This window comes from Urocitellus parryii, chromosome 12 (genome assembly GCF_045843805.1).
Source record: "Urocitellus parryii isolate mUroPar1 chromosome 12, mUroPar1.hap1, whole genome shotgun sequence".
Lineage (NCBI taxonomy): Eukaryota > Metazoa > Chordata > Mammalia > Rodentia > Sciuridae > Urocitellus > Urocitellus parryii.
This window is the reverse complement of record NC_135542.1, coordinates 87228373-87249166: the sequence shown is the minus strand read 5'-3', so window position 1 is coordinate 87249166 and position 20794 is coordinate 87228373. Positions and strand designations below refer to the sequence as shown.

The following is a 20794-nucleotide window of genomic DNA, read 5'->3' as shown; positions in this document are numbered from 1 at the left end:
TTAAGAACACTAAAGAGCAAGGGTCCAGCACCAACCCCTCACAACAAGAGGGAATCGGTAACAAATTGCTCAGTGATAAATCATACAGAGGAGCAGTCACTGTGATGGGTATTTTTAGGATCCTATTTATTTAAATAGCTATAAATAATAAAAAGTTTGAAGAAAAAAAATAGTGACAGAGAAACTTCCTCTAAAGTGAAATGAAACTCTATTTGGGATGTTCACTTCATTTTTGAAATAAGGATGTTTCTCTTAAGTAGTTTCCTAACTTCTATATTCTGATCCAAAATAGAAACAAAACTGCAAAAATTCCCCCAGAAATCCACAGTTGCCAGAATTATCACACAGCCCAAGATTGGGTCCCCATTGTGTAATACAGCATTTCCCAATCTGCAATAAGCAGACTAGACGTGGGTAGTACACAACGTGTAGGATGTGACATGCATAGACACACTGTGTATGAAGAGCCACCTATTTTAATGTATATTTGAAAATAAAATTACAACCAGCTCTGTGATTTTTTTGTACATCTGTGCCTGCATTTTCTTTTCTGCTCTATCTCCTTTGTCTAGGAAAGGGCTTGCTATGTAGGAGAGCCTAATAAATTTGTATAAGTAAATTATTGCTTAGTATAAGAATGAAAAGAGTAGAGTTAAAAAAGTCAGTTTTTTAAAAAAAACTATTCAAGTAGTCCACCATTTCCTTTAAACTGTTTCGCTTGGATGGGACAGCGCTGTGGAGTGAACAGCTGTCAAGTCTGGGTCTTGCTGGCATAATAGAAGCTTCGTGGGCCTCAAGGCTGCATGGCTTGGGGGCTTGGAGTAGTTCCTTTTTCTCCCCGGTTGATCTCACCCTTCCCCCACCTCAGCTAACAGTTCTCTGTGGGTCTGGGCACTTTCTTTGGCATATGTGGCTAAGAACTGAAATCAACAGAGACTTTGCCCTGGGCTGTCCCCCAATGGGAAGAATAGATCGGTAGCTTTTCTCACTTACAAAGTAGTAGAAGGCATCCGGGTTGTCCAGGAAAGGGTTCTCAGCAATCCCATCCGCTGCGTTCTTGGACAGGTCTCCAGCAGGCTGCAGATAGCCTTCATTGAGCAGTGATGAGGCAATCATGAGGCCTTCCTGGCGATTCCGAATAGATTTGTTGGATACCAACCAGTCGATGACACAGCTACCTAGAGAGGACCAATAGAGGGAATGTTAATCCTCCTCAAAGAGCAAGCCACTGGCCATCACTCTTGCACGGGCTCCAGAACACCTGCATGTCCAACTTGTCTCATCCTCCCTGCTATTCCAAGAAGGAAAAAATAAAATTAGTGGGATAGAGACGTGAAAACAAAAAGAATCATGTAAGAAGTTTTTTTAAATGTCTACATGCTGTGTAAGAAGCAACATCTGCATCAAAGAAATCATTTTTCCTAGCCCACTCATTTCTTTCATTAATTAACATTTATTGAGCATCTAGTAGATCGAGCACCTAATAGGTACTCTGATGGGTATTGGGCAGATTCACTTAGGGAATCTAAAAGACAGAGATGCATGAGAAGTATTAGAACCCAGCAAGTCAATACTGCAGATCTACTGAGTCACATCTGAAGGTGTGGAAGGGGCAGGGGAAGGAGGAGGGGACTGCCATGCACTGTCCGGGGAAAATATTCATAGAGAAATTGACACTGGGCTGAGACCTAAAAAAAGCAGTAGGTGTTTGCAAACATGTAAGACAGGGCTGAGAGGGTTCAGCACAGGCCGAGGAGCAAGGGGTGCGAAGATTCACACAAGCTGCAGCTGCCCCAGCAGTGGGGGCGGGGGCAGGAGGAGGAGTGGTGAGACCAGGCAAAAGGAGAGGAGGAGAAGGAAGATGCAAGATAACTGGGAAGAACTTTGATGGCATGTTAAGTCATTTGGCACTAAGGAGCCATTGCAAGTTTTTAAGCAGCAAATATCATCATGATGGGATGTGTGTCCTAAATTAAAATTTGATGACCTTATTTGTTTATCATCACACCTCTGCAGGATCTTGCAGGTCCCTCAAGAAGTCATTTAATCAAACTTTTGCCTCAAGAAAGGATAACAAGGGGAATAAAATGAAATTGACCCAAGGGTTAGATTACTAACAGGTGAAAGTAAAGAGCTGCATCCATAACAGTGCATTTTTTTTAGATGACAATGACAGAGCCCATGTAACCCTGCCAGGCCTGGGTCATCCAAGCAAGGGCAGTGGGGCGTGCCGCCCTTGCAACAGCAGTGAGAGCTTTCGGTAAGGGAGCCTTCTGTGAATTTCATATATGAGAAGTTTAGTCCACTTTTTCTAGAAGGATAAATTAATACTGAATCTCTGTTTTTAATCCCTGCAGCAACCCTATAAAAGAGGTAGGGTAGTAATTACAGACCTTATTTGAAGGATGGGAGAATTTAGACTCAGAGAGTTTAAGTGTCCTTAGGCCTAGGTTGCCCAATGCTGGGCCTTCACATTTTATGCTTGTTCAGCTAGGCGTGCTGAAGCCTGAAAGATAAGCTCACTCTAGTGTCCCTGTCACCTGATATTCAAGGTCCTTCATCACACATCAGCACATCTGGGTCCCAGTCTCTGCCTCAGTCTTCATCTCCCAGCTGAGACTACTTGACTCCCCTGAAGCCTCTACCCATGGAAATTTCTAGAACCCACCATGACCTTCAATAGAAAAGACATATGAAGTAGTAACCCAATACCCTGGGACTCAGGAGCACATAAACACAAGAAATGAGTGTCAGCTGGATCTTGTGACCAGATCTACATTGGAACCTCTTCCTGTTGCCTTTGCCCTTTGTTCTGTAGACCTGACCACAGTCCTGTAGAGTTAGGTCGCTGTCTTGCTCTTGTCAGTTTCCCTCACCAACAACCACAGCTAGGTATCTTGGTCTCAAATCTCATCCTTTACTTGTCTGATGCTAACGGGCTGCTGCCTGAACTTCCTGAGACTCATTCCTATGAAATACTCCCCTGATACTACAGCTCACATTCTTCCCCTTCTCCTTCCTGACCCTGACCTGGACCACTGTCATAGATTATCTGTTGAGCTGGGCACAGTGGCACATGCATGTAATCCCAGCGGTTTGGGAGGCTGAGGCAGGAGGATCACGAGTTCAAAGGCAGCCTCAGCAATTTAGCAAGGCCCTAAGCAACTTAGTGAGACCCTGTCTCTAAATAAATTATTTTTAAAAAGGGCTGGGGATGTGGCTCAGTGTTTAAGTGCCCCTGGGTTCAATCCCCAGTACCAAAGGAAAAAAAAAAAAAGATTATCTGTTGATCTTATACCTCAGATTCAATATCTCTCATATTTTCTCAGAATTTACTTCCTTTGATGCCTCTTGTCATCATAAGTAACCCATGCCTGGTAACTGATAAATCTTGTCCAAAACTATACATCTCATTTTGTTCCCCTTAATGAACCATCTGCCCTACCGGGCAGGTCAATTTCTTTTTCTTAGATACATATTGTGCATCTCTGCCCAATAACTTTGTTCTCACTGTCCTATGCCAAGCCTCCTCATCAGACATCCTCCTCATGAATGATATACCCATATTTCAGGGTCAAAGTTAGGTACCACCTCCTATTCACCCCCAACAACCCTCTGAACTCTTTCTCTTTTCTGAACTCACTTAGGCAGACATGTGACTTCCTCAGTCATAATAGTCACTTGAGTGCTTGCTCCACTAGCACCGCTGTGTGTCAGACAATGTTCCACACACAGAACAGCAAGCCTATAAAGTACATAGGCTATGACACCCACATTTTATAAGGAAAGTGAGGGACAGAGAGGCTAAGTTATTGGCCTGAGCTTTTATAGTTAGTAAGTTAAAGACCCAGGAGAATTTGAACTAAGATAGTCTGGTTCCAATGAACATGTTTCAATCACTACATCATACTACCTAAGCTCATAACACCTAAAACTCTACCCCGTGCAGCCTCTGACATCCTAATATTATCACTTAATTCTAACATTATATGTCTCCACCCCTGTTTATCATAACAAGGTATGCATCTTATTTAATTGAGTATGTATGGCTAACAATTATTTAATGTCATTTATTGGGGGAGAAAGATCCTTTAATTGATGCAGCTAGAACTTCTGAAATGTTATCTTGGACACAAACGTTTTTTCCACCCTTCTTTCTGATTCTACATGGGGAAAAGTCAATTCTTATGTTCATCACTCTGCATTTAGTGACACTGTTCATTCCCCATGCTCCAGGCCCCCACCAGACACATAGAGCTGAGGGACAGCAAAAGGAGAACTCCCGATTCCCTCCCTTCTCACCCCATTTCAGGCATGCACATCCTTTTACCTGTGAAACAGTGGTTAAAAACCTTCTTGTCCTTTTCTAGATTCAGCTCTTTTATTCCTCTTTCAGTGTCTTTCATGGACAAATATAAGGCACTGCAAAGAGATAAAAAAAAAAGATGGTGAGTAGGGAACATTTCAGAATAGTGGGTTCTCTCTGGGAGTTGCCACCCTGGAGAGGCTGGCCATGAGCACAAGCTTCCCTTGCCACTTTGAGTAACCAGTGAACCTATTTCTCCACCAGACCATAAGAGAAATACTCATATTTACATAATGCTGTGGCCTGCAGAGCATTTAGTAAAATGCACTAGAAAAATACATAATGTTTCCAAAATTCATTAAGCTCTTTTTAAATTTAAATCCTGGTGCCTGAGGTGGAAATTGCCCTGAGTTAGGTTCCAAAGATTAAAGGTTTTGAGGGCCAATTTTTCACTCACATTGTAGATCTTTAAGATCCCTGGAATATCCCCCCAAAAGGCTCATGAGTTAAAGACTTAGTTCGAAGCTTGGTCCTATTGAGAGGTGGAGGACACTAAGGAGGTGGGGCCTTGTGAGAGGTCTTTCAGTCATTGGGGACCTGCCCTCAAAGGGAACTGTGGTACCCCAGACTCTCTCTCTTTCACAACCCAAAAGGAGGTGAATGTTTTCACTATACCATGCACTTCTGCCTGATGTACCACTATTACCAAAGGCCTAAAAGCAAAATGTATCCAACTGACCATTGACTGAAACATCCAAATCTATGAGCCAAAATGAACCTTTTCTCTTTGTAAGTTGATTATCTCAGGTATCTGTTACAATAATGAAAAGCTGATTAACACAGTCCCCCCAATTATTTAAAGATCTTCAAGAGACCATGTTGTAGACTATTGCCTTGAAGAAACCAAACATTTCCACTAAGCTTATTTTTTATTCTAAAAATGATGAGATAAGGCAAAATAGAAGTTCTCACTTTTCTTGTCCTTGGAACAATAAACCAAAAATAGCCTTATCAGAGAATCTAAGGCCCAACACAGGCCACTTTCTTGTATATTGTGGCTCCATGTAGTTTGAGCATCATTTCCTCCCTGACGTCACTGAGGAATGTGATCACCTGACATCCCCAACCAGCAGCTGCAGCCAAAGCCAGGTGTCATCTCCTCTTGGGTCTTTATCAAAAAGCTCCTATGGTGAGGGAAGCTGCTGAGTCTTACTAAGCTCAATGCCTAAACATGACTCCTGTGACAGGAGTCTTGTATTAATCATGCAGCTGTGTCTCCTCTTAGATGTGCCCCATCTCTTACCCACTCCTTGTGAAGAGAATTCTTATTAGACATTTTAAGCAACTAGCTTATATTCCCCCCAACAGGGTTCCTGTTTCAGAGTATGCTCAATTGAAAAGCAAAACTACCAGAAAGAAAGATATTCCTGCCAGGTGAGGTGGCACATGCCTGTAATCCCAGCAGCTCAGGACACTGAGGCAGGAGAATCACACAAGTTGAAAGCCAGCCTCAGGAAAAGTGAGGTACTAAGCAATTCAGTGAGACCCTGTTTCTAAACAAAATACAAAATAGGGCTGGGGATGTGGCTCTGTGGTCAAGTGCCCCTGAGTTCAATCCCTGGTACTCAAAAAAAAAAAAAAAAAAAAAAAAAAAAGAAAGAAAGAAAGAGATTCCTGTGCTCATAGAAGATATGAAGCATGCAGGAAAGAACTCCATTCACAATCTCTGCCAAGAGGCTATATTTACCTGTTGGTCTCTGACCCCCTTTAGATGATAACTATCACTTGCAATGCCAAGCTAGCCAGTATCGCAGCCTATTAAACTTGGGCAGGGAACAAATGGCTTTCATGCAGGATGGGTGTTCATCCTGGCTGGCCCTTCCTGACTATGAGAATAAAAGCATGAATTCAAACTTGTAATCTCACTTGCTTATATACTTAATTCCTGCTTCCTCCTTGCTGCCTAGAGATCCTGATGTTTTCTTTCCAGATTAATAACTTATTATGGCTACTTCATAAATGAAATGATGAGCCATCCATTCTCCCCACCCCATCCCCACAGATATACACCACATACACAAAGCTACCCAGTGAGGGAAATTATACATTCCTATTCCATTAGCTTCTTGCCTCAGACCCAGTTAAACATCTAGGTCCACCAAGTGCCAGTGGAGCTTGGCAGAGTGGATACAGACTTCAGAGGTGGCCAAGCAAGCCTTGGAGCAGGATCTGTTGAGCTCTTCCCCTCAGAAAGCAGAGAGAAAAAAGGAAGGGTAGAGAGAGGCAATCCCAGAAAATCACCCTAAATCGATGGTTTCTGGCAGACGAATGGACCTCCTTGTGGATTTCCTTGCAAACTTCTGGCCTCCTTCAATGCATTTAATGGCTCTCTTGATGTCCTTAACCCAAGCATCTCTCTCCTCCAGGAAGCTTGCCTGGAAGAAGTGGTCCTGCTGTTTGGTGGTAGTAATCTTAAACACAAACTGAAAATCAAAACACATCCCATTAGAAATGACCATGTTTAAGGCACCGAGGCCCATCATAAAGAGAACAGTTGACCCAAATGCCATGGTGAAGTGTGGTTGATAGTGAATGAGGCTGGTCCAGGGGGTACTGCTTATACTTCAGGCCATGCACAGACTTAAAGGTCAGTGCCTGACCCAGATTTGTAGCTCACGATGTCCACTCACCATCCTCTTGGCAAAGTCCTGACAAGAGCTCATCAGAGTGCTTCCTTTCAGGGGGATCATCCCTTTGGGGCTGTTGTCACTTTTCTTCTTGTAGAATTCAATTCCATCTTCTAACAATACGACCCACATGGCTTTCCAGGTGTTAAACACGCTCCCCTGGAATGACAACAGAAAGATCTGAGATGGGCGGGGTTCCTTGGGTACAGTTTTGAGTACAGCTCATATTTCTTTGTCTTCATGTACTTTTCAGTTCTTAACTGCCTGTTATGAGAAGAGAAAAAATAGAAAAATGACAACCACTGGTATTTTGTCAAAAGGTTTTTAATTTTTAGAAAATTTTAATTCCTGGGGGTGTTTATCAGAATTATAGAGTCAAAATATAGAAAGCAATTTTCCTAGAGCTTTTCAAAATATGATCTTCAGACCATCTGATCTGATTCACTGAAGATGGCTGAAAATAAAATCTGGTCCCACCTCAATTCTGCCTTCACTTGTAAGGCCAGACCTTGCTTCCGTGATTGCTGAATATCAAACGACCCAGTTCAAGCTCTGCTGTGTCCTTGCTACTCAAACTTGAGCAGCCTTTCTGAGCTTCAGTTCCCAGTACTAAAATGGGGGTGACAACGATTGCCTCGGAGGATTCTAGCACATATTAATGGAAATAATGTGGACAGGACTTTTAAAGTTCAACTGTGGTTATAAACAGGAGGTTGTATTATTAAATATCTTAAAAGATGGTCATGTTTGTATGCCTGTTTGAGTTTCTAGCACAATAAACAGCTACTCTTTCATCCTCTCTCAGTGGTAATGAACTGGTAGCACTATCATCTGGTGAATGAGGAAGACCCTGGAACATTGAGCCAGGTGCACTGTAGAATAATGAATGGGAAAGCTGAAGTCCATTTGTGGATGTATTTGTGAGCAAACAAGTCACCTCTCTTTTGGTTTCTTTTTTGGTAGATTAAGGTTTGGGGTCATCCCTGGACTTGCATGCCTCCTAGGTCATCATTTGGCATGTGTGTATTTAGGGTGCTTGAAAGTACAGGATGACCTCAAACCTGCATTTGACCCTTGTGCTGTTTATTAGTTGTACATATCCTAGGGGGAATGTGTTTAATTTCTGAGCCACAGTTTTTTTTTAAAGAGAAGATAATAATTCTATCTTACATCATATTAGCAAGTACTAATTAGGTTTACATAATGAATAAAATATGTATGTATGTGAACAATACATCTATACTTACATATATATAGGAATTATACAATGTATATTTATGCATACATACATATATATATATATATATATATATATATATTCATATGTGCATTTAAAACATAAAGTATATAAAACATTGTCAGCTAAAAATTGCCAACAAACTCTGTTAATTTCAGGAGGTCAAGAACCTACCACTGAATGACATTACCAGGTCTTCAATAAATAATTTGTGGCATGAATGGTTGTAATTTAAAATCACATTATGTGATAATGAGTATTTAAGACTAAATGAGGAAGATATGAAGACATGATTAACACTAGAGTAGAAACAAATTATAACAATGTTTTCTGAAATTATCCTACAGACACATGCAGGACTTAATAAATAGCACAGCTTTGATCAATATAGAGGGAAGTGATCCATATTTGTATGATCAGCTTGCTCAGGAAAGCAGCCTTCATTGGAGAAGGGAAGTTTCATTTTGTTAGAATTGTTTGTTTTTTTTTTTTTTTTTGGCTGGGTGGGGGCTGGATACTGGGGATTGAACTCAGGGCCACTTAACTACTGAGCCACATTCCCAGCCCTTTCTTATATTTTTTATTTAGAGACAAAGTCTCCCTGAGTCACTTGGCACCTCACTGTTTCTGAGGCTTGCTTTGAACTCAAGATCCTCCTGTCTCAGCCCCCTGAGCCACTGGGATTACAGGCATGCACCACTGTGCCTGGATAGAACTATTTTTTTAATTAAGATCTATACACACACACACACACACACACACACACACACACACACCCCTATAATCAGCCTCTAATGGGCCATGACCAAGGGAGTACAATTTGGATCTCCACTCTCCTTCATGCGCATTCCAGGCTGACTTTCTGTGGTTTACTTTCTGCTCCCAAGCCTGCTGATTGTGTTTAATTCAACTCAAGGATGGTAAATAGATTCTATCTCAAGTGCCAGCTTAAACTAAATAGGAGTGTATGCCTGAATCTGGGCAAACTAGAAAAGCATCTTGATCAACAGCTGTGTCCATGCTCACAGAGATCCTAAAGTGCTGCAGTGCTTCCATCCCTTGGTTCAATCAGATTTTATCTGAATATGGATGTCAAGAAGAAACTCAGACAAGAGCCTGTGTGCAGGCATGGCTAGGCTCTATGAAAATCACTTGCGAATTGGTCTACAATATGAGTGATGCTATCAGAGTCAATGTGGCTCACAGGAAAATTAATACTTACAAAGATTCAGTTTGGAGTAATGCCAACTGCTCCTTTAGCAACAAATTAACCATTCTGACTAGACTGAGAAAATTTCTTTTTCTGGTTTAATTTGGGAGAGGGCTTTGGAAAAGGAATAAAGTAAATTCCTTTGCCTCTCTTCCTTGACCCACAATACCACCCTGTCATGACCACCACAAATTAAAATTATCATCCAGCTCCCAGCAGATCCTGCTGCTTATCTCAAATACAAAGAGCTTCTATATAAAGGTCTAGTTGCCCCAAAGGAAGACTATACAAAGAAGATAATCACTTTTTCTTGTCCAAACATTTCCTTTGATTGGCTCCTAAAAGAGTTGTCCCCCACCCCCAACTAAAATACACTATCACTTTTTTGCCCAGGCAGAATAATTAATCCAAAGCAACACTACACTATTTCCCTTTTCAAAAAATGGACAAGGTCAGATACTATGCCAACACATTAAATAATTTTAATCAAATTCCTTCCTATTTTACATCTTAGATTCATATCCAGTACATAAAGAACTCCTTAAAATCTATAAGAAAAGTAGAAACAATATGATTTTTACACGGGCCAAAAAAATGATAAACAGGCATGAAATCAAAGAAGATATATGAAAAAGTGTTCACCCTCATTGTTTATCAGGGAAACATGGATTCAAACCACAATGAGATACCTTGACACATCCACAAAAGTACCCAATATTTATAAAGATAGAGAAGAGCAAGATTTTTCAACAAAGAAGAATAACTGAAATTTCTATACATAGCTGGCAGAAATGCAAAATGTTATATCCTATTTGGAAATTTTACCCTAAAGCTAAACACAGACACGTGCCCTTTGCACAGCAATTCCACACCTGGTCACAGATCTGAGAGAAATGAGTGTATACTGCCAAAAAGGTTAGATACTAGAATATTCATAGCATCCATGCAACGTCATTCATAATAGCCAAAAATGGAGAATAACTCAAATACCCATCAACAGGAGAATGGATAAGTAAACTGTACAGTGAAAACATATAAATTATTAATACAGTGAATTCACATTACAGAATACAACTTAATGATTTAAAAAAGTGAACTACTGGTACTTACAACACCACAGATCAATTTCATAGACGTTATATCAAATGAAAAAAGAACAGGCAAAAAATGTACTTAGAGTATGAATTCATTTATGTGAAGTTCAAGAACAGGCATAACTGGTGAGAGGTTACACTAATGGTAACCTATGATGGGAGTATAGAGTTGGAAGGAGAGCAATGATTTTTATGGGATACTGTCAATGTCTCATCTTGTTCTGTGTATGATGTACATTATGTGTGTGTGTGTGTGTGTGTGTGTGTGTAAAAATTATGGCATACCTTACATGCTTTTTTGTATATATGTTTTCCTTCAAGTTAAAAAGCAATGTTCTGTTTAGCTGTATACAGGTCCTGAGAATTAATTCCATGAAAGGCATACACAATGATTATAGTAATATGGCTCTGTTCAGGTTGCTTTTTATGTGGTGCTGGGGATTGAACCCAGGAGCTATAACACTGAGCTTCATACCCAGCACTTTCAATTTTTTTAATTTTGATTTATCATCCAACTAATGATAAAAAGAGTATGCTTCAGACACAACCTGGTATTGAGTGTAACAAATGAACATTAAGTTGCCCAGGCTGGCTTTTAACTTGTGATCTTCCTGCCTCAGCCTCCTGAGTCACTGGGGTTATAGACAAGCACCTCCATACCTGGCCAGGTTGATCCTATCAAAGAGCACTATTCTAGTTTAGTTACCTTTCTCATTTGATCACTGGAAAAACAGCATATTCATGCAACATAGGGCCCTTGACTGAATAATGAAGTTTTTAAAAGCAGTTGTACATATTATTGAGTCATTTGGAATTGGTTGAATATAAAAAGTTATGTTAGTTACAATGGCATTGTATCAGGGTTAAATTTCTTGGATGCAATAATGGCATTCAAGATTACATAGGAGATTATATAGGAGAATATCCTTGTTCTTACTAGATATATGTTGAAGTAGTGGAGTGAGTTAGCATGATGTTTGCAAATTACTCTCAAATTTCTTGACATAAAATTATATGTGGGCATATTTGTAGAGAAATATCGAGAAGGGAAAAAAAAGCAAATGCATCCTTTCCTTACCAATGGATGAATCTAGGTAAAAAGTATATGGTTAGTGGAAGTGGTTTTCCGAATTTCTATAGGTTTGAATATTTTTAAACAATTAGGGAAAGTTAGTAAATAAATTTACAACATTTGACATTCTATGTATTAAAATTTCTAATATAATTTTGCTTTCCTTATTCAAATATAGCTTTAGGGGCTGTCAGCAAACTCCTAGAGGGATGTGTCATTTGGGATTTGGGGTCATTATGCAAATTAAGGAACCTAATACTTGGAAAATCAAGAGAAATCTGGCCACTTATAAAGCTTGCACTCTCTTCCAGGCCTGATAGTGGTGAGTTAGGTTAGGATGATGGAATTCTCTGGTAACCTGACAATAGATCTTATTGGCCATTCTTATATTTTTCCCTGTCTGGCCTCAACCTTCTTGGTGCTCACCTAAAAGCAAACCTGGAAGTGTGATTATAGACTGACCAAGCTAGAGAAGAATTTAGGACCATCTATCGACACTTTTACCATAGAGATAAAGCCGAGGCCCCTGTTAGGTGACTAGGCCTTGTACACCTGCCTAGTTAATGTGAAACCAAGTTCTCTTGATTCCCAGTTTTATGCACTTTCACTTCCTCTCAGGTGGTATCTTCATTTTGGTTCTTAGATAACTAATTCTAAAATCTGGATCAATCTCTTTTTTATAACACTTAGCCAACTACTGCACTTTAATGGAGAAACACATAGACAGATATATGATAGATATAGGTTGAATATTTCTTATCCAAAATGATGCTTGGAACCAGATGTGTTGCAGATTTTGATTTTTTTTCTGATTTTAGCATATCTGCATATACATAATGATATAACTTGGGGATGGAACACAGTCCAAGCATGAAATTTATGTTTCATTTTTACCTCACATACATAATCGAAAGGTAGTCAGGCATGGTGGCACATGCCTGTGATTCCAGCAACTTTGGAGGATAAGGCAGGAGAATGGCAAATTCGAGGCCAGTGTGGGTAATTTGGTGAGACCCTGTCTCAAATTAAAAAAAGAAAAGAGGTGGGATGTAGCTCAGTGGTAGAGGACCCCTGGGTTCAATCCCTTGTACCAAACAAAACAATAACAAAACAAAAAGCCAAAGGTAATTTTGTACTATATATTAAATAATTTTGTGCATGTTAAATGGTGTGGAATTGTCCACTTGTGGTGTCAAGCCAGTGCTCAAAAGATTCAGGTTTTAGAGCATTTCAGATTTTTTATTTTTGAATTAAGGTGTTCAATTTTGTTTGTGTATGCATGGTTTGCATGTGTACACATGCACGCTTGTGTGTGTGTGTGTGTGTGTGTATGTGTGTAGCATATGTCTGTTTTCTCCCATTACAAACAAAAATCTATTCAATTACAGGCCCACAATGGTGGGTTTTAGATGCTAAGTCAGATTTAAAATTTCCTGGTAAATATATATATTCATCATAATGGGACTGATATATCAGAGTTTGACATTACATGACACCAAAAGAAGAAATCATAAAAGGATAAGACATCTGCCAGGCACAGTGGCACACGCCTGTAATCCCAGTGGCTCAGGAGGCTAAGGCAGGAGGATCGAAAGTTCAAAGCCAGCCTCAGCAAAAGCCAAGCGCTAAACAACTCAGTGAGACCTTGTCTCTAAATAAAATACAAAATAGGGTTGGGGATGTGACTCAATGGTCAAGTGCCCCTGAATTCAATCTCTGGTATAAAAAAAAAAAAAAAAAACATGAGACATCTGATCATATTTTTAAAATGAACTCTGTACATTAAAAAATAAAGCAATAACTGGAAGCAAAAGCAAATGCATGGGTATTTACAATATATCACTAAATGATTAAAGGTAAAGAACCTTAAGGTATTTTAAAAAACATTCTAGAATCAATAAGAAATATACAAATGCTCTCAGTTTTCAAATGGGCAAATAATATAAACAGGCAATTCTCAAAAGAAGAATTACTGTGGTCCAACAAAAATAAAAATGGATGACTTCAACAGCAACAGAAAAATGCAAATTGAAATTAAGTAAGACACAGTCCTTTTATTTAATAAGATTTTTTAAAATATTTTAAAGTAAAATGTATGGGCCAAGATTTGGGGAAAGGGCATTTGGGAGGGGAAGAGCTCTATGACTCAACAGTTTAATGTGGCTGTCAAAAAAAAAAAAAAACTACACTCATTGTGGGTTGTATAAATAGAATAGGATCTAAAAGAGGAAAGCAATATTCTAACTTTAAATGGGCATAGCCAGGAAGTGACCAGGGGCCCTGGAACTGGATAATTCCTGCTCAAATCCCAACCCCAGCACTTTCTAGCAGTGTGACTTTTAAGCAAATTTCTACATCTGGCAAATGAGGATAGTAATAATCCCTATGTCTCAGGGTTGTTGGGAGGTTAAATGAAGCAATCCACATAAATTGCTGAAATCAATATCTGGCACACAGTGAGCACTCTTTAAATACTACCTATTCCCTCTAATTCCATATTTATCAGGTGCCTGGAGAACTATGCTGGGTTCAGATCAAATTGGAGCCAGTTCAAAACAGAATACAAAGATGGCACCTTCTCTCCTGGGAGATTGCTGAAGGAACTGTCTATGAACAGGCAGAGCAGATGAGAATTGTCTTTAAAGGTGTGAAACACTTGGATTATTCTGGAGTCCCACTAGATGGAGGTTTCAAAATACAGTTTTATGCACAACTCAAAGGAAAACAATTAAATTAGTGAGTTCCTTAACAAAAGAAATATTCAAGATGCTTGTTAATAGAAAAATAAAAGAAATGCAGGCTACAGAGAAGAAGTTCAATTGGACATTTAACATCCTTTTCTACCCTGGGATTCTATGCATTTGTCCCAAAGAGCCTGCTGTCCTTATTTCCTTTTATCTTTTTATTTCTATAATTCCTATTTCTAATCTTTGGGCCTCATCAGCAAGGCAAAAAGTAACAATAAGTCTTAGGAGCACATTTTACATGTCATCTAAAAATGAACATCCTGTTTAAAATTATTTTTTTTAAATACTTAAAAAGTTGCTATAATATGGAACCCTGATTCCTTGGTCTCTGTGAGTCTATTTTAGGCAAATTTCTTTCAAGTTCATCCAACTAATGATAAAAGAGTCTGCTTCAGACACAACCTGGTATTGGGTGTAACAAATGAACAAGATCCAGTCTCTGCTCTCAGTTTATAATTTAACAGGGAAGAGAGTAACATCTAATTAATTGTGATGAATGCACAAATTAGAACATGCCTTCCTGTGTATGTCCAGCTCCACTGAAAGAAGCCACAGCTCAGCTGAGGGGTGTTGTATGCCTGTGACTCCAGCTACTCAGGAGACTGAGGCAGGAAAGTCACAAGTTCAAGGCCAGCCTGGACAACTAAGCAAAACCCTGTCTCTAAATAAAATAAGGGATGGAACTGGAACTCAATGGTAGAGTTTTAACCTGGCAGGTAATAACCCCTAAGTTTGATCCCCAGCAACTGAAGAAAAAAAAAAAGCTACAACCCATGGCTGACAGTTGGGGCAATTGGACTTTTGTGTTTATGTATAAAATAAAGATAACAAATTACCTACTTCTCATTGTAAAGGTTAAAGGAGATGATAAAGGGCTTAGCAAAGCAACTAACTGGGAGCAGGGGTTTGAAAAATATGTATCCAGGCACCATCATATATGCCTACAGACCCTGAGACTCAGGAGGCTCAGGTGGGAGGATCACAAATTTGCGGACAGGGGCTGGGATTGTGGCTCAGTGATAGAGTGCTCGTCTAGCACGTGGGTTTGATCCTCAGCACCACATAAAAATAAATAAATAAAATAAAGGTATTGTGTCCAACTACTTCTAAAAAAAAATAAATGTTTAAAAAAAATTGAGGCCAGCCTCTGCAACTTGTCAAGACCCTATTTTAAAAAGTGTAAAGGACAGGGGATATGACTCAGTGATAGAACCCAGGTTCAATCCCCAGTACTGGGAGGTGAGGGAAACAAGTACAGTGGTATAGGCAAGGGTGGAGTTATTCTGGCTTGAGGTTCTTCTGAGTCCCTCCTACTACAGCAAAGAGTACTTTTGGAACAGAAAGTCACTGCAATATGAACCCAAGATGGCCAGATAGAAAGTGGTTAAGCTCAGCTCTATGCAAAGCTGAGGCCACACTACCGGGTTCCAAACCAGATGTGCCACTTTTATCTGGAGGATCTTGGGTGAGGCTCTGCCTTTCCTTATCTATAAAGTCAGGATAATTGTACCTATTGTGTAGGGTTGTTCTAAGTATGTCACATGAAGGGACTGATGCATGTGATGCTTAGAACTGTCCCTGCTGCCTGGCAGACACTGCATGTGTTAGTCATTACCGTGATGACGAATCAATGGCTGCAAATCTCTGGGATATTTCATCCTGTCCAGAAGACAAGCCAGCTGTAGGAAAGCGTTCCTGGGCGAGGACCCAAGATTCTCTGCTCTCTCTTTTGTCCTAGACTCTCCCTTTCTGCCACAGTTTTCTGCAGCCCTTTTCTTTCCTGCCTCAGCCCCATATCCTTCTATTTCCCAACACCCTAATTCCTGTGCTTTCTCCCAGTCTCACAGGACATCCAAGTCCCAAAGCCGCTGAATCAGTCCTGTTGTACCTACTGGTTGCTGGGAGGGTTGTCGTGGAAACCATGGTCTGCTCCATAAACCTCTAGGAATGAGGGAAATGACTTGGAGGAGTGTAGTCTATTTATTATATTCATTTGTTCCTTTCTCTTTTTTAAAGCCATGCATATGAACATATTCCCTTCAGCAGTATGTATTCAAACACATGCAAAATAAACACCTAATCAGAGAGCAAAGGAGGCTGAGGTTACTAAACCCAGTCTTGCCCACAATACAATTTGTCCAGACCCCACACTGCTTCTGCTGAGTTCATCTGACCTCCCTTTTGCCGGCTTGCATAGCCTGCCTTTCAGAACACTGCCTGGCATCATGAGATGATGGTCTGAATCCCAGGTTAGCCTCTTACCAAATGCTTGATAGGGAACAAGTCACTTATTTTCCCTGAGCCTCATTTTTCTCAACTCTAAGATGAGAATCACAAAGTGGTAAAGACTGAATGAGGTCACATTTGTATACCAGCCAGCTGCTACCTAGTTGAGTCTAAATGCTTCTTGGAAAAAAAAAAATTTAAAAAGTGACAAGACTTTGAGGCAAGGAGATCTGGGTGTTTGGAATGAAAAGGTTGGAAAATGACAGAATTATGTGTTTAAGATAATTATAAGTTTAAGATAATTATGTATTTAAGATCTTAGGAGGCCAAAGAGGAAACATAAATTGTGAAATATTATCTCTCAACAGAAGAAAAACAGAAACATTTTGTAGTTACTAGCCCATTGGCTGTCAAGACCAAGATTTCTAATGACAAAATTCCTCTGTGAACAGGAATATCATATTTCTTCCACCCAAAATATTCCAATAAAAGCATTTATAAAACAAGACGAAAGAGAAAGTTGTCCTTTATTACTATCCAAGTGCATAAGAGAAAAAGATGAATGGAGAGAGATTCATGTTACTTGTCATGTTTTAACACAAATAGTCACGGTCAAGGCTCCTAATAGTCTCATCAGAGAAAGATTTTCATGGCTCTTTCTTCATTATTAACTTGGCCATCAACCCAGTGACTGAAAAAAAACTTAATATCTAAAAAAATTAGGAACGTTTACACCTTATGGGAAACCCTGGCTCCAGGTTTAGTTTCACAACTGACAAAGAGAATATTTATGAACCAAACTTTTCTTTAAAATGTCAAATTAGCCAGAAATGGTGGTGCATATCTGTAATCCCAGATATGCAGGAGGCTTGAGTCAGGAGGATCGAAAGTTCAAGACCAGGCTCAGTAACTTATCAAGGTCATGTCTCAAAAAAAATATTTTTTTTTAAAAAGGGCTGGGGATATTGCTTAGTAGTTAAGTACCCCCTTGGTACCACAAAAAAAAAAAAAAAAGGGTGAGGCAGGGATTGTGGCTCAGTGTTAAAGCATCCCACCCAAAAAAAAGTCAAGTTAGAGGACATAGCTTGCTGGTAGAGCATGAGGCCCTGAAATAAGATTTTTAAATAAAAACAAAATGCCAAATTAGAAAATTTATATGGAGAGTATTCAAGTGGCCCCCCACATAAAAATGCAAAACATAGGGAAGATGTAAATTGAAAACAAAAATTTTAAAGATACAAATTGTGAAAATATCAGTATGAAATTTTACTAGGTTCTAGGCACTTTTCTAAATGGGCATCTACAGACCATAATCTGAGAGAATGATTCTCACTAATTAGAAGTTATTTACTAATTTAAGTTCATATGTTTCATAACCCTGACTCTATTATCCTCCTTTCCTAATGAAACAATCTCAGTTATTATAGATTGAATACATATTTGGTAGTTGAGAGATGTTTAAATACAAGCATGCAAACTTTATAACAGCAAGTTTCATTGCAAGATGTTTTCCATTGTCTAAACACCAAACAAACAGAAAACAAACCAGGCAGAAAATGTTTCCATTCACCTGCTTTTCTCAAGAAGCCCAAATGGATTAGGCAAATCGGTCAACATTGATTATTATTGGTTTTCAGAGGAAGCACCAGTTCCTATCACAAGAACACTACATTCACTTCTGTGTGCAAATCTGTGTCTCTTCCAAAGGATGATTCAGATTAGCCAGAGACAGTACCAGCTAGAGGCACATTTATCCTCCAGCACCAACTCATAACTCCCCAACACAAATACATTGCAAACACTTAGATTAAATTTGCTTTGCAAGATCCTGGGTTTCTGAACAGAGCTCAGTGCCATGAGTCAGTGCCAGGAGTCAGAGTATGTTTCTGGTCCCAACTCTGTCACACCCATGTGACCATGGATCTCAATCTCCTCTTGTGCAAATGAGGAGATGAGGCCAGCTGATTACAGGTCCATTTCAGACTGAATTCAGAATGGGAGCAGGCAGCAATATATGCTGTTCAGTCCCCTTAGAAGTAGAACATTTTAGGCCAACATGTAAAACAAAGCCTAAAACAGGGTCATGTTAGGTGTTCGTTCAGCAGAATGGCAGCGGAAGGGATGTACTAAAATTCCGTTCACTTCTGAATCTCTGGTTTCACGTGGGTTAGTGTGAGCATGCTTGTGTGTATAGGTGTTGCCCACAGGATGCCAATAAGCCCTATGTGTGAATTCACCATGGGGGCTTTTCACATCAACTCAGAAAACACACAGCCAGAATCAGAAGAAAGATGAACGGCCTTAACAAGATTTAGTGTTCCGGATACCAAACGAGTGAGACAAGGCATTTTTTAAGTATACTCAGTTCTGTATATCCTACTCTTTAAAATTGTGCTTTTGCCACCTTGATGGCCTATTAAACAAATTCATTAAGAGTTGTGAGTGAAGAGATTTCAGTACAATTTTTAAAAGATAATGGGTTTTTTAGACATCAATTTTAGGAAGATGGCCCAAGAAATAAACTATAATTACTATATCATTTTTCAACTTATTTTTAATCACCCCCCCCCAAAAAAAAAAACACAAATAAACAACCCTGAGGGTAGATTTAAATTTAAAAAGAAACAGTCTCTCCGAGTAACTTCTGCAGTAGAAGAGTTGGCTCTTTCGGCAGACGCACATGAGTGACTCTTAAAAAGTTTATTCTAAATTGTGAGGGAGTTAATCTAGGCTCCTCCTTCCAGATCCTGCTGCTCGGAATTCTCAGGTCCCCAAGATTAAACTGTGCTAAAGTCTGAGCTGGATCAATTTCCCTTTAAGAGACAGAAGGCAGTAGAATACATATTGAGTCCTCCACCCCAACCTTCCCCAGTGCTGCAGTGAGCTCCTGTTTGCATCCCAACAGGTGCAGCAGAATGCGTTCCTGAAAGGAACTGGGTCGAGTTCGAAGCTAGACACCAGTCTTCCCCTCGCTGTCTTGAGTGACAGCCTTGTAAGTGGTTCTTCTACTTACCTTTTTCACAAGGTAGCCCTCCCTGATCTGCTTCGGTTCCATGCCGATGGACAGAAGGACAGACGGTTCCCTTCTCAGACAAGTCCTCTCAGAAGCTCACCTTCCTCTGAGACCCCAGGCGGTTGTGGGCTGTCTTTTTCACAGTGAGGTCTCTTTCACAATTTCCCTTCTGCTGGTGATCGCATGATCACATCCTCTTCCCCTCAGTGGGCTGGAAGAGCAGAATAAGGAACTGTAGGGCCAAACAGCCCAGGCTTTGCTCATACTGGAAACATTAAAAATACAATTGGGTGCAATATTTGCCAAGATAAAATTTTATTACCATAAAGAAAAGCATTATCTTTTTAAAGTTTTTTCCTAGAGAGAAAAAAAAAACAATAAAAAGAAAAGGCAGATGAACAAGAAAACTTTATTGGTAGAAACCATCCTGCTTAGGAATTGTTCTTGAGACCCTGAAAATGTTTAATAACAATACCAAGAAATCCAGAGCCATCTGATTAGCATAACTGAGGTACCTGCTGTTAAGTGAACATCTACGTCTCTCCCAGGCCCTGTACCAGGTGTTTGTCAGCCTACCTTATTTAATTTGGTCTTCTTAGGAGCCCTATAGGAGCCAGGCAGGGTGGTGCACACCTGTAATCCCAGTGGCTCAGGAGGCAGGCAGGAGGATCGTGAGTTCAAAGCCAGCCTCAGCAAAAGGTACTAGGACAATCAGTGAGACCCTGTTTCTAAATAAAATACAAAATAGGGCTGGGGATGCAGCTCGGTGGTCAAGTGTCCCTGAGTTCAATCCCCAATACCCCCCTCCACAAAAAAAGAATCCCAGAGGGGAAGTATATTGCTGCCCCTATCTTAGAAATAAGGAAACTCAGGCTTGAATAAAGAAAGCGGTTTTCTCAAGATGACTCAGCAGGTGAGAGGTGAAACAAGAACAGAAGGGAGGAACCACACCAGGGTGCCCCTGCCTCCCACGAGGTATGACAGCAGTGCCCACAGTGGACACTCACCCCACAACAGGCCTATAAAAAGAAGTCTGCGATCAAACATGTTTGAGAAACTGTTTTTTATAGTTCCAACTTGGTGAATGAGCTTACAGATTAACCAATTAAACATCAAGTACCACATAATGATTGCCATAACAGCTTCCCAAACTTGCTTGACTACAGAAATCTTTTTCGAACTATTCCTATAGACAATTTGGT

At 39.9% G+C, this 20794-nt stretch overlaps 1 protein-coding gene across 1 annotated transcript in view; it reads right to left on the bottom strand.

The window, feature by feature from the left end:
* Plek (pleckstrin) overlaps window positions 1-19691 on the bottom strand; it is a 28564-nt gene extending 8873 nt beyond the window's left edge. The window contains exons 1-5 of the mRNA XM_026387214.2: window positions 19593-19691; window positions 6997-7152; window positions 6608-6789; window positions 4331-4422; window positions 994-1178 (exon numbers count right to left, since the gene is read on the bottom strand). Coding sequence (XP_026242999.2) covers window positions 994-1178; window positions 4331-4422; window positions 6608-6789; window positions 6997-7152; window positions 19593-19634 — 657 coding nt within the window. The 5' untranslated portion in view covers window positions 19635-19691. The remainder of the gene's footprint in view (window positions 1-993; window positions 1179-4330; window positions 4423-6607; window positions 6790-6996; window positions 7153-19592) is intronic.
* Between the last annotated feature and the right edge of the window lie 1103 nt (window positions 19692-20794).